Source organism: Schistocerca piceifrons, chromosome 3, assembly GCF_021461385.2.
Source record: "Schistocerca piceifrons isolate TAMUIC-IGC-003096 chromosome 3, iqSchPice1.1, whole genome shotgun sequence".
NCBI lineage: Eukaryota > Metazoa > Arthropoda > Insecta > Orthoptera > Acrididae > Schistocerca > Schistocerca piceifrons.
The window spans coordinates 731,433,561-731,448,247 of record NC_060140.1 but is presented as its reverse complement, the minus strand read 5'-3'; the positions used below and the strand labels follow the sequence as shown (position 1 = coordinate 731,448,247).

Sequence of the window (14,687 nt, the reverse complement as noted above, 5' to 3'; positions counted from 1 at the left end):
GTGAAAAAGGAAGGGTATCTGTATAAATACGGACAGAGCACTTGACGCATAGGAATGACTACGTGGTAAAGCTTAACTGTTAAGCTTACGACTCGAACCAAACTACTGTAGCTGTATTGTCATTCATTCGACCTAAATTGCCTCTCATATTACAATGGACCAACTTTGTTTCGATTTGGAGATGCGGCCTAAAACTTTTCTCTCCCTTTGAATTTCGAGTCTCAAATTTCAGGTGCGGCTTAGATTCGGGAAAGTTTTTTTTCCCTTGATTCCGAGCCTCATTTTTCAGGTGTGGCTAAGATTTGAGTGCGTCTTGGATTCGAGTAAATACGGTAGAAGTAGATGTGATACATGGGTTCTGTTCTTAATAAATACAAAGAAGTTACGTGCCACATGAATGGCACTCTGTAATATTCTCATCAATTAGCAATTTTCCAAAAATGTAGGTACTTTACATTTAATCTATAAGTCCCATTCCGAGAAGTTCTGGTGGCCCTTCTCGGGATTCTTCTACCACAATCCAGATTAAACTTGTCTTCTTGTTATCTCATTACATGGCCAATATTTCTAGTTTTCATTGCTGTTACAGTGTTAGGTTTCACTCTAGTTTCATTCAGATTCAGATTGCAGGGCACATCCCTGTTTAAAAATATTTATTTAGTATTTTGTTCTTGGATCTCTAGTGATCCTTTCTTTCTCACTTTCACCCCTTACTTCCAAAGTCCAGGTTTCATTACACATGCTATTACTGGCTGAATAATTATTTATAATGTATATTTTGATCCACCTGGAAATATTACTGTTCTTTAAGATATCTGATAAGGCATAATACATTTTATTTGTGTTCTGAAACCCAAGTCCCATTTTATCTATACCACTATTTAATATATTAAAGAAGGTTCCTGATATTTAAATAATTTGTGTGTTCAAATGCTTTCGTCTGGGCTTGCAAGATACCACTAGTATATATATTAGGTTTTCACATTAAGTACCTATCTTCTTCCTATTGATCCCAGACAAGCACAACAGATTAATATTGCTCATAAAGTCTCTTGTTGCCAACTTCACATGAAGTGCATAACAACATACAAGAAAATACAAAATCAGCTTCACTCAACTACAGGTCCCCAAGAAAGTTGAAAAATACTGAAGTAATAGGTTCCTATTATAGTCATAACAACGTTTACGCTCTGAGGAAGACAGCTTCATAACATCTGTAAAATAAACAGAAAAGCACCACACTGCATTAAGATGAACCGCCTTCAAACTTACCTTCAATCATTCAAATCGACAAATTCAATTGTTTTCTCAAATTCATGACATAAATGACATTTTAAATTGCAATATGATAAATGTAATATTTCTATATTGAATTATTACTTACTGCCAATTCATGGTGCCAGTCTTTCATACACCCATCCATCTTTTCCTTTATGAATACGAATTTCATCTGATGTTTCATTCTCTTCTAGCCGTCTGAATCTAATACGATCATGCACTCTATCACTCTGTCCTTGCCAAAATTCAAAAGTAGTTGGTTTCACAATGAAGCCACCCCTACACAATCACAAATTTAGCTGAGCGATTTGTATTAGAATGTTATTACTATTTTCTAAGCAAATTCACATTAGGTCATTTCTCTAAAGTTGAACCTACCATTCATTTGGCCGAGGAATTTCTTTCCCTCGACTGACGTATTCCTCTCGAATCTTATGGCCTGCTTCAATAAGTTCCTCTCTACCTGAAATAACAGTGCTCTGATGGCTGATACAGGCTCCAATCTGGCTATCGACTGGCCTTGAATGGAAGTATTCATCAGATTCTTGTTCTGAGAGTTTCTCAACAACACCCTCAATCCGGACCTAGAGGCAACATAATAACAAAATTTAACTACCTTTCCAACCATTTTTCATTTTTAGTGATAATTAAGTTTTAACCCTAACGTAGAAGTGGCATACTTTGTCCCAATTATGATTCTCTCTCCCTCTCTCTCACGCTCCCCCCCCCCCCTCTCTCTCTCTCTCTCGCACACCCGCACGATGCACACGCACAGTGAAATCACCATTGATGAACAAAGCAGAACCATTATATGAAACCCTAAGTTACTTAGTGTCAATCACAAACAGATAAGATCAAATGAAGAATAAAGCACCTTTGGTAACAGTCAGACATGGTAAGAAGTGACACGAATGTATTTGCATGAAGAGTCACAAAACTTCAAACGGTTTCAAAGAAAGCACAGACTCCTGGCTTTTATTCTAGACATCTGTCCAGGTATTCACCTATTTCCATGAAGCTGGCTGAAGGAAGTGCTATACGAATAGAGAGATGGGCTAAAGTGTGACACTAGTTTTACCCATCACAGCTGATGAGGTAGATTATCTGTAGCACAGTACTAGCTCAAGACTGGAGGAAGGTGACAAGTCAATGATTGTGAATATGAAGTAACTGTTGTGATGATAGACAGTTATGTAGCTACATCATGAGTTTTCACTCCATATTTAATATACTTTTATTAGTAAACAACTAAAACCCGAAGCTCAATTCAAAAATTTTATTTTACATTACAGAGAAACCTTTGGCATATTTTGGAAATTATTACATACATATATAACATATAACCTATACTAGTCAACCACAAACATTGAGGCTACACGATTTTGTCCATATAAAAGTGTCTAAAATGGGAACTTAATGGGATGTTCATGGGAGGAAGGCAACTGTTCTCATTACTGTAAGGTAAACTCAGAAAATTTAGTAGGGTACTTCATAAACATTGATAAACATTTTCCCTGCTGCTATAATATAGTTTAAAATAACAGAAACTATAAGGTGTACAACTATGCTTCTGCCATTTGCTGATAGGTGGCGACAACGGTAGGTTGCAGTCGAAAGAAAGAGACTGCAGATGTCAGGCAGTTAGCTTGGACCTCAGTCAACATAACCTCATTCAAACATTAGTTGATTTGTGTCTGCATTATAAAGATATTCTTGATTGAAAATGTCATTTTACAAGCCTCATTCTCGTCATTTGCGGGAGGTCTTAATGTTTTGTTTCAATATGAAGAAAACTGCGGCTGAATCTTACCGAATGTTCTCAAGTACATATGGTAAGGATGCTATTAGTGAAAGAACATGTCGTGAGTGGTTTCAACACTTCAAGAACTGTGATTTTAACGTTGTATACAGGCATAGTGGTGGAAGAGGGAATGTTCTCGAAGACGCACAATTGGAGGCATTGCTGAGTGAAGACTCGCGTCAAACTCAAGAAGAATTGGCATGAGTAGTGCAAGTGACACAGCAAGCCGTTTCAAAACGTCTCAAGGCCATAGGCATAATTCAGAAAGAAGGAACTTGGGTCCCATGTGAGCTGAAACCAAGAGACGTTGAGCAGAGTTTGTGAACAGTTGCTCCAGAGGCAAAAATGGAAGGGATTTGTGCTTTGCTTTGTGACCGAGGACGAAAAATTGGTTCATTATGATAACCCTAAATGCAAAAAATCATGGGGATATCCCGGCCATGCTTCCATGTCGACGGCCAAACCAAATATTCACAGCTCCAAGATCATGTTCTGCTTTATGTGGGATCTGCTCGGCATCATGTACTATGAAGTGTTAAAACAAAGTGAAACAATCGCAGGCCTCGTTATCGAACACAATTAATGCATTTGAGCAGAGCATTAAAAGACAAACAGACGCAATACAGCAAGAGGCACGATAAAGTGATTTTACAGCACGACAACGCTCAACCCCATGTTGCGAAACAGATCAAATAGTACTTGGAAATGTTAAAATGGAAATTCCTACCCCACCCGCCGGAAATATGGAAGCGTCCGATCCCGCCCATTTGCTTTGACCCATGACGTCGCAAATATGGCGGAAACGACCATAAACCACAATTCCAATATGGCGCATATAAAGTCATTACGTCCACATTATGAAGACGAAAATACATCGAAAAACAAACACATGTTCCACAAAAAGCCTAATGACATTAACAGGACAAGCGCAGGAAATTGTTGGTTTTTGGGTGGGGACAAACTAAATATAAACAAATTTAGACACCCACCCCCCATACAAAACCACGCAAAATGACAAAAAAACCATCACAAAACTCCCCAAATACCACTAAACACAATATCATCTGGAATCGAACACTTCCCTTGACCTATATAGCTCAACAGCAGCTCCCGATCCCATCTCCCAATGCAAATACCAGCATACTCCGCCAAACATTGGGATCGAACACTTCCCTTGACCTATATAGCCCAACAGCAGCTCCCAATCCCATAAGTTAGGATCGAACACTTCCCTTGACCTATGTAACTCAAAAACATCTCCCAATACCAATATCAACCTTCACAGCCACACATTTCAATGAAACACTTCCCTAGACCCCGACACACAACACATACACATACACCGAAATCAAAACAATAAAAACTTACCACAAAAAAGTTGCGGCACCACAAACTAGATTGGCCACACACACACACACACACACACACACACACACACACACACACACACACGTGTGCACGCACGCACCAACGAAAAAATACTCAACCAAAAGAAAGACCCGACCCACCCACACCTCAACCCCCCCCCCCCCAATCAACCCAACCTCCCCCCTCACCCCGAAATAAAAAACCCACAAACAAAAACCAAATGCAACATTAAAATCTCAATTAGACACTACAACTCAACAAAAACTTTAACAAAATAGATCCTCCACAACTAAAACACAAACAAACACAATCCCCCCCCCCTCCCTCACAAACACTAACACAAAATAAACCACCCACCCCACCCTGAGCTGCAGCCAGCCACCCACCCACCTACCCACCTACCTACCCAGACCACCCTAACCAACCACTTTCGGCCTATAATTTTACTCACAGCCCTTAAGAAAACCCGAACAACACAATAGCTCTCAGGGACACACTTCCGCCAACAGTACTCATCTAAATGAGACTGAAGGTTGGAAAAGCACCTCTTCCCCCTCCCAAGAACTGACTTAACCCCCCCACCCCACATCCCCTCTATTGTATTGGTACAAGCCCCCCGCCTCATAATTCTTGAACTCTAAGCTATGATTCACTACTAAATGATGAAATCCCCTCTCACCCAACCCCCTATACGAAGAAAAAGCATCAGAAACTACTGTGGACCCTGGCTCTATATATTCCTCAATTAACCCCACTAATTCGGCCTTAGACTCCCTTCCACAACCCTAAAAACACATTCAGAACACCCAGCCCCTGGAACAACAGCCTCCCACACCCAGAGCCCAGCCACAGACTTACCCCTCCCATACTTCCTTTTCCTAAACTGCGACTTGTCCACCTCCACAACAACCCCATTACCCCCCCCCCCCCCACTTACCCCTGTACTTAATGAACTCTGAAAACACACTTCACGGGAAAAAGAATACCAATCAAGCACACTTCTCTTACTCACACCAGTCTCATGCGCGCAAAAACTGTGTGGGGATCTATAACAAAAGTAATAAGTAACCAGTACAATCTCGCGCATGCCCAACTTAGACTTCTCGAACCAGGTACCACGCCGTATGGAACACCAAATGGCGTCTTTCCGACAGTGCCACATATAACTGTCCCTGGTTCGAGAGGTCGGAACTTTAACCAACTTCATTTCTTCACCGCAAACACTGCATTTGACAACCTCGGCAATTAAGCCAAAAAGCTGCAAAAACTTAATGAGCTTTAAAGGGATGTTCCCCATCATAGCCCTCAAACGGGCACTGTTAATCTTCCCTGTCATATCCATTCCTGAACAAAAAACAACAACCAATTAAATTTAATAAAAATACCACACGACGTACAGCGATCAACACTAAATTAACCTTCACACAAAACCACAAAATCTTTAACTCACTGAAACGAATTCCACTAAAACACACTCGAACAATACTCGATACTGAGCAACAGCAAACTGAGCCCATTACACCAAACAAACGAAAACTCTGAACATAACACCAGAGGGCACAACAAACCACAACACGACGACATCTACAAACACGCCACACTCACAAACCAAACTCCGCGCCGTCATGACATCACACACCTCAACACCCTTACGTCACGGGTCAAAGCCGACGCACGGGATCGGACGCTTCTGTCCACCCCACCTGCCATATTCTCTAGACATTGCTCCCTCTGAATATCACCTGTTTAGATCAATGGCGCATGGCCTGGCCGACCAACACTTCCAATCTCATTAAATCACAAATCAGATCCATTTGTGGATCGCTTAAAAAGACAAACAATTTTTTCGACACGGGATTCGTACAGTGCACAGAAGATGGGAGAAAGTGGTGGCCAGAGATGGAAAACACTTTGAATGATACATGTGTAACCAATTTGTTTCATTAAAGCCTCAAATGTTGGGGAAAAAACGCCAGAAGCAGTTGTACACCTTGTAGTTTCATGAGATTTAGGGCAAGTTCAGAGTGTCATTTTCAGTGTTTTTCAGATGAGAATGATAAAAAAGGATGAAGCACCTAACAAATGCATACATTATCATGTGGCTTACACTACATGGGAGAAAACACACAGTGCTTTTCGCTGCAAGACTGTTTTCAATAAGTTTAATGGAATTTAAAAAACTTAGCATTGAGTGTATAGGTTATAATTTCAGCAAGCAGTATTTTTTTCTCCAAAATATCCAATACCTGGAGATGAGGGCGCTTCAGATTCCAAACAAAATAGAAGTATTTAAGCGACTACAACAATACAACTAATAAAATGTCCGTAGTAAGTGCTCTGTCTTGAAGAAACAGGAACAGAAATTCAAATAAGTGGAATTATTTTTAACACACAATTATGGGCTTTCAAACTACCGTGATCTTTTCTCGATAATAAACAAAGGAACAACCAAGTCTAGGCCTACATACTAAGGCTCTTACAATCAGTGACAACAAACTTTCAACATGTATACATCAATGATGTACCTTACCTGTCTAACTAAAGGTGCCCAGTAGAAATTTAAAGCAGCTACAGGATTTTCGGCCTATGAACAGAAAATTTAGTCTCAGTAGTGTCACATTATTTTGTATCCTATTGACAGCAATTACTTTAATACAATTTCCAAATATACCCACTAGTTCTTTTCCTTTTCTGCTTTCATAATTCGTATAGAATTTAAACCCATCAGTTCCATAACCTTTGAGGAGAACATAACGGCACGACGGCATCCCTGATCTGTAACAGTTGTTTCTTTTTTGCCTCAAAAACGTTCTCGAGTCATTTATGAGCAACGAATTTTCTCCAGTAATTCTAAACCACCACCTTACCTACTTGCAGTTGCTAAGCACATGGCATTCGCTTCAAATATTTGAGGATTTTTGCACGCCTCATCAAACCAAATTTTAAAAAGGCTATACGGATTCTTGTCCGTGATATCACTTTCTGTGAAGACATCTGATTTCTCCTTGTATTTTTTTCTCATCCCTAAACACAACTTCGTCGGTTAAAAACTAAAATACAACACGTAAATTTCACGTCGAGTAAAGCAGGTAACTTACCACTTATGTTCACAGCTAGAGTACTGCCATCACCACCAATGAGAGCCATAATTATCTTTTCGAAAATTTTAAGAGAGCAATATTTTCGGACAACAAATATCATCACACATTATAACACAGCTCCATATCACCAAACAATCACAGCGTTTCAACACTGCTGACTTGTCCTTAAAGGCCCGTCCACACGTTACGATCTGTCTGCGCAAATGTCTGCGCACATCACATCTGCGCAGACAGATCGTTGCGTGTGGACAGAAGATTTGCACCAACCTGAGGTGTGTGCAAACCTGGAAGTTGGAGTTGGAGGTTTGAGCGAAACCTCTCAAATCTGTGGGTTCAAACCACATCTGCGCAGACAAGTTGGAGCGTGTGGACAGGAGATCGCCGCAAATCTGGCGCGAAACAGCTGTTTGCTCAGTCTAGTGTTTGCGTGCACAGGGCATTAAATTGGCTGATACTCGTCAGTGTTCTCAAGAGTTTGTAAGTGAATTCATTGAAATATGTAGAAACCACCCATGTTTGTGGAAGATTAAAAGTAAAGAATATAGTGACCGAGACAAAAAGACTGCAGCATACAATGCTCTAATTGAGTTATCCAAAGTTCAGAAATCTAGATCTGGTGTAGGAGTAGATCAAGTATACCAGCCAACGTTATGGTATTTTGATCTGCTTGGCTTTCTTAGTGATCAAGAAACGCCAAGACCAAACAGGAGTACAATTTAAGATGAAATTGGAGTGTCAATGTTACCGCCAGCCGTTCATGAGGAGAAATTGCCCTTCTTATACAAGTATTTTTTCTCATAATATGAAGGGTTACAAGCTTTAAGAGATAATTATAAGTTTCGACATCCATCCGCAAATAATTTCGCCAGTCGTTAGGTTCGTCCTGCAACTCTCTCAGTAAATTTACGTGAGAAAACTGCTTTCGCTTTAGCAGCCACTGTCTACACCATTTTGCCCGCTTTCTCTGTTTCCTGCGGTTGGTCTGAATGTTTTTTGCAACACAAGTTGCGAACACAGACCACAACAGAACTTCCTCCATTTCTATATTTCAAAATAACTGAATTAAATGTTTGACGTTTACGGGGAGCGTAGTCGCTTGCCACTGATATTTCTTTTCTACACCGACAGATGGCGGGCGAGTAGTAGATTGGGGTTTGTGTCGTGTGAACACACCACATTTGCAGCGATCTTTTGCATGTACAGACATCTGCACCGATGTCTGCGCAGACAGATCGTTGCGTGTGGATCGGGCTTTAGTCTCTAGTGTCTAGTCACTGTTTCTATGTTTCGATACAGTGTATCGATACGTGGAACTGTTTCAGTGTTTCGGAACGGCTGTGGTTCACTGTTTCGAAACAGTGGTGTTTCATTCCGCCCCTGTTTCGGATAACCGCACCAGATTCGATCTCGAGCCAGACACAGAAACTGTATCGTTGTTTCAAAATAAGGCTGTTTCAGTCCACCTGTGCTGGGAACGGACTAATTGTATCGAAACAGTGGTGTTTCATTCCGCTGTGTGTCGGACAAGAGTCGGGCTCGGCACAGGTACTGAAACACAACATGGCACTTCATGAAACACTTTCAAGAGTGTCGAAATCTTTTTGACAAGCAACAGAATGAAGCTTAAGATGTCCGAAAATAAAGCTTCGTTTCTAGCTGACTGTCCTATTACGAAATGGAGTAACATCTGCTTTATAAACACTAACCAAACAATAAAACAACGCATACTATTCACATTCAAAATAATAAATATGTGAAAATCATTCGATTAAATTACACTTTTTTATGACATACGCTTCTCTGGTCATGTACAGCAATCATATTAAGACACACAAGTAAGCCTACAACATTTTGAATAAAAAAAAAAGCGTAGAGTGACAGTTATTAGACATATACATATATTTGATGCAGGTATAATTGCAAGCAATCTGTTTGACACATCTCTTATAGTGTAATGGTGAACGGGAAGGGCTGGGAAGCATGGTGAATTTATAGTAACGGTTCGAAACACCTTGAAAGACAAAAATTTTTTCTGTTATATTTTGTTATTTATTCGAATTATTTGGCGTTATTTGTGAGTCTATAGTCACTGTGCCTATTATCCACAATGATTCCCTTTGTGTGCATGGAAATTAGCACAGGATGGGTATATTAGCCATACTAGCGGAATGTGGGAATCCGAGTAGCATATCCGTTGTTTCTGCAGTTCGCTCCCACCTCCAGTGCCGTTCGTGGTGGTTCTTCTGTCTTCAGCTATAGCTGTCCTCAGCCAATTGGAAAGTATGAAAGTCATACGACACGAAAGCAGCGCATTTGCTACATGAAATACGAAACTGTCAAGACGTCCAAGTGATAGTTTCATACTTTCCGCGAAATGATTAGTGCTCTCGCACCTCATTTGTGTTTATATGGACATACTTATCCAGAAGACATTCAAGATGATAAAATGTGTAGGTTTATTAGATTACAAAACACAAACTGTTTCACTGTTTCGAAACAGCGTATCGAAACATTACATTGTACTGTTTCATTTGTTTCGAAACAGTTAAGTGTTTCAGTTTGCCCATCTCTAGTCTCAAAGACTCAAACTGTAGCAGTGTGTGTAGTGTGTACAGTCAACAACGCATGGCGAGTTGATACCAGTCGACTTTCAAGCCAAAGATACTTCTGTTATTTTTTCCCTTTTTATTGGCTTCTAGCATACAAACTTTTTAGCCATCACAAATAAATGTACTGACACACATAACAAGGTAACATTTTTTCTTCGTCATATATCCTGTTTAGGGCATACATTCATATGTTTTCAGATCAAAATTATTGTAATCAGAGCAGTTGACTGCTAAAAATTTATTTGTTAATTAAGTTCTTTAGTTAAGTTCAATTCATTTTAGATTTTTATGTCTTCTTTCGCTAGAAACCGCGATACAGCAGCGTATGTACTCCTCCTGGTTGTGTCTCCGAGAATTGGAATCATGCGAAGCGGCTGGCTGTGACCAAGTCCCTTTAAAAAGTTAACTCTGACTTTCTCACAGCGTCTACACAGAAATAAATGTGATCGACATCGTCAATTGTTTCCTCTTCAAATTGACGGTAGGGTGTCTCCGATTATATGTAAGTTGGCAGGGAAAGACCCGTGATTGAGACGTATTCTCACAATGGACGTTATAATTTTCCTTGAATGTTTGAAGTTCGCAAACCGTGTGTGTCTTTGGTATGGATGTCTGTATTCTGTGCATGGGAGTTTAATGTCCATAGGCCTTTCACTGTTAATCCCATCTCTCGCTAGTTGGTCTGCTTTGTCATCGTATAGAATGCCGGAATGTGATTTGACCCATACAAATTCTCTAATTTGGCCAGTCTTCTTAGTTTTGTGATAATGATCCAGTACGTTGAGTGTGTATTTACTAGTTCTTTTGTCCCAATTCCTGTAACTAATGTATTTCAGAACGCTTTGAGTCAATGATTAATACTGCCTTGGGTATTTTGAGAGATCTTGCATATTTGATTGCCTCTATAATAGCGAAAGTTTCAGCAAGAAATATGGAAGCATCACCTGGTAGTTGAAACTTCCTTTCTTCTGCAGATTCTGGACAGAAGAAAGCTCATCCGGTATGATTTTCCGTCCCCATTTTTTGAGCCATCCTGCCCACTTTTATGGCAAGTGCAGGGTAGGTGAAAACTGCCAATATCATTTTCCTTTGCTGGAATAGTCGACGTATGTTACAGGAATATCGTGATAAGAGCTGTGATAGTCATATAGGAGCATTGGAAGAACCTCACTTTGATATACCTTCTTTTGGAGGTATTTCCAGTCTTTGTACCGCTTGTAGATAAACTGCTGTTTCCTGACATTTCCATTATTCCCAATTTGAGAGAGCATTTCGCACTTTTTTATCAGTGAATGTTTAGTATCTGCCATCCGCTGTAAGACATAATGATTACACATCACTGTTCTGCGAATATGTAGAGGCATTTCTGATGCTTCCAGGAGAAGGGCGTTGGAGTGGAATGCATTGCTCCAAGGCAGATGCGTAAGCTTCTGTACTGCAGTTTATCCATTAGTGCTAGGTACTTGTTAGCAGCAGTCTGATAGACTGTGCAGTAGAGAGTGAGCACCATCCTCTTCTCACAGATCTGATAAGGTTCAATGCTTTTTCACAGGTACTGACGACAGTTTGAATATGAGGTATCCAACTCATTCTGGGATCGAAGAGAACACCAAGAAACTTAACCTGGGATTTTATTGGTATTTTATGAACAGAAAGTCTTACACTATTCAAGCAGCCTGGCATAGTTTGGTCCATGAAAGGAACAAGTGCCGATTTTTCTGCCGAAGTCTGTAACCTTCAGCTACGTAATGTTTGGTCCAGTGTGCCCATTGCCTTTGATAGCTCACACACAGCCTAATCCATTCCTTTGGTCGACACATACAAATATCATCAGCATACTGGAGGATTTTAACTGGAAAAGGGATAATCCTCACCAGCTCGTTAGTATATAGTGCAAAGAGTAGGGGGCTGAGGATAACTCCTTATGGAAGACCTGTTTTAAGCCGACGTGGTCCAATTAATTTATTTTGGAACCGAACCCATATGTATCTTTCAGTGAAGAAAGTGGATTCCATAAATCAGTTGTGACGGGATTCCAATGGTTTCTAACTTCCGTAGCAACACAGATATAAGAACATTATCATACGCTCCAACTATATCCAGTAATATAGCTGTTGCATTTTCTTTTCTTGTTGTTACGTCATATATCTCTGAGGTTAAGATATTTAAATTATCTATTGTTCTCTTGCCTTTTCTAAACCCATACTGACATGATAACAGGGTCTGATTTGATTACAACCACCATTCCACGCGATTTTTTCCCAGGTGTTCTAAAGTTTTGCCGATATAGGAAGAAAGAGAAATAGGTCTGTATGATTTGGCCTGCTCTTCATCCGTACGTAGTTTCAGTATGGGTACCATTACTTGAGTCGTCCATTCTTCTATGAGCATGTCATTCATCCATATTTAGTTAAATATCTGCAACAGTTTTCTGAGTGCTATGTCTGGGAGATTTTCTATCCTCTGATAGTGTATACCATCCTCACCGGATGTGGAAGTACACTCTTTTTAATGCCATTCAATAGTTCTTCATACGAAAACAGTATCATGAGCAGATGATTGTAATCCCGTTGCTCCGGGGGGCAATATGGCAGCTCGGCTGCGGAAGCTGGTGAGATTAAATTCACAAAGTCTTCAAGCCATGTGTCACTTAATGGCTGATGAATAGTGGAGTTTTTGTTTTTGTAAAAATCTTAATTTCTTCCAAACATCAGTGATACTAACATTGCTATTTAAAGATTCACAGAAATTTTACCAGCTATTCTTTTTACAGTCTTTTATCCACCTTCGAACTTTCACTGCTATTTTCCAATATGCAATGAAGTTTCCTACATTTTGTTGTTTACAGAAGTTACTGTACGCAAGTTTGCGCTGTGCTAGGGCTCTAGAGCACTCTGATGTCCACCAGACTGGGAGCCGTTGCTTCAACATGATGACTTCCTTTTTTCTTGGAATGGAAATTGATGTAGCATCTTCAATGATTGAAATTAGCTGTTGGTAAGCCTCTTTCTGAGCTAACAAATTGTTAAAAGACTGAAACTTCACCTGGACTGTTGCAGTATACTGTGGCCATCTGCTGTTTGGGTAGATGGCAATGGCCTTGCCGCAGTGGGTACACCAGTTCCCATCAGATTACCGAAGTTATGCACTGTCGGGTGTGGCCGGCACTTGGATGGGTGACCATCCGGGCTGCCATGCGCTGTTGCCATTTTTCGGGGTGCATTCAGTCTCGTGATGCCAATTGAGGAGCTACTCGACCGGATAGTAGCGGCTCTGGTCAAAGAAAACCATCGTAACGACTGAGAGAGCGGTGTGCTGATCACACGCCCTTCCTATCTGCATCCTTAGCTGAGGATGACACAGCAGTCGGATGGCCTCAATGGGCCACTTGTGGCCTGAAGATTGAGTGCTGTGCTTTGTTTGGGTAGATAATTTCTACTGTATTTATAGGTAAGTCTATTGTGATTTCAGAGGGAAATAATCTGAGCCAAGAGGGTCTTGCTTGACTATCCACTCCGTTACACGGTTTAAGTCAACAGTGCACAATGTCAAATCAACGGTCGATGGTCATCTGTTTGGGTTATGTATCATAGTAGGAGAACCATCATTTAGAAGAATCAAATTGAACTTTTCAAAAAGTGTAACTCTGCCATCCGCGTCATCTATTTCGCAACCCCCGTAGTGCGTGGGGTGTGTTGAAGTCTGCACAAAGGAGAATGGCATTTGAAGCTGGGCTACAATCTGATCCAGTGAAAGATCTTTTATTTTACACTTAGGTAGTTTGTAATTAGTGACGATGGTGAATGCACCGTTGGGAGTGTAAATTACAGCAGCAACTACCTGGCATTCTGTTGTCCTAATAGTGATGTCCAATTTTTTAAACCTGTCTCTCGAATCAAAATGGCTACTCCTCCTCCTTTTCCATCATCTCTGTTATTTCTGAGAACAGCGTATCCTTTTAATTGTATTTGTTGGGTTGGCTAAAACAAAGCTTTGCAAATAAAAGCTACCGGTATATGGTTGCTGCTAAGCTCCCGATAAAGACTTTCTCTGTCCGAGATTGCTGACCATGCATTCCATTGGAGTACTTTAAAAGCCATTGTCAGAATTGCAGAAGTCTTCAACAGCATTATGTATAAGAGCCTATGTCATTACCATGTCTGTTTCATTTTTAAGAGAAAGAAAGATCTGCATTATTAAAGCACAAAGGTTGTTAGTAGTAGTTTATCGACCCGTGTAAGATGTTGCCAGAGGAGTGGGGGGATATGGATTGTTTTGTATCGAGTTTGTGGACCCTGAAATTTGTATAACGTATCAGAATAACGCTGCATGTATGAACTGCGAGTAAATGGTTTATTTTTGTAGGACATGGGAGCTGGAACCGACGTAACTGCATGCTTAGATCCCTGTTTTAGCCTTTTGTCCATCATGTTCAAACCTTTTGGTTTCTCGCATATTTTAGGCCAATCACTAGGAGAGAGCTCTCGTGTTGTAGAAACACCAGCAGTAGTCTGCGCAAATGATTGTCGC

The 14,687-nt window shown here is 40.4% G+C and overlaps 1 protein-coding gene across 1 annotated transcript; it reads right to left on the bottom strand.

The window, feature by feature from the left end:
- Positions 1–819: 819 nt before the first annotated feature.
- Positions 820–7,754, bottom strand: LOC124789275 (pyridoxine/pyridoxamine 5'-phosphate oxidase-like). The gene is made up of 7 exons (XM_047256581.1): positions 7,546–7,754; positions 7,315–7,471; positions 7,123–7,222; positions 6,978–7,031; positions 1,657–1,862; positions 1,385–1,557; positions 820–1,214 (listed from the first exon to the last, which is right to left on the bottom strand). Exons 1-6 carry the CDS (start codon positions 7,646–7,648, stop codon positions 1,392–1,394), a joined length of 786 nt encoding a protein of 261 aa, XP_047112537.1. The 5' UTR covers positions 7,649–7,754; the 3' UTR covers positions 820–1,214; positions 1,385–1,391.
- Positions 7,755–14,687: the final 6,933 nt, after the last annotated feature.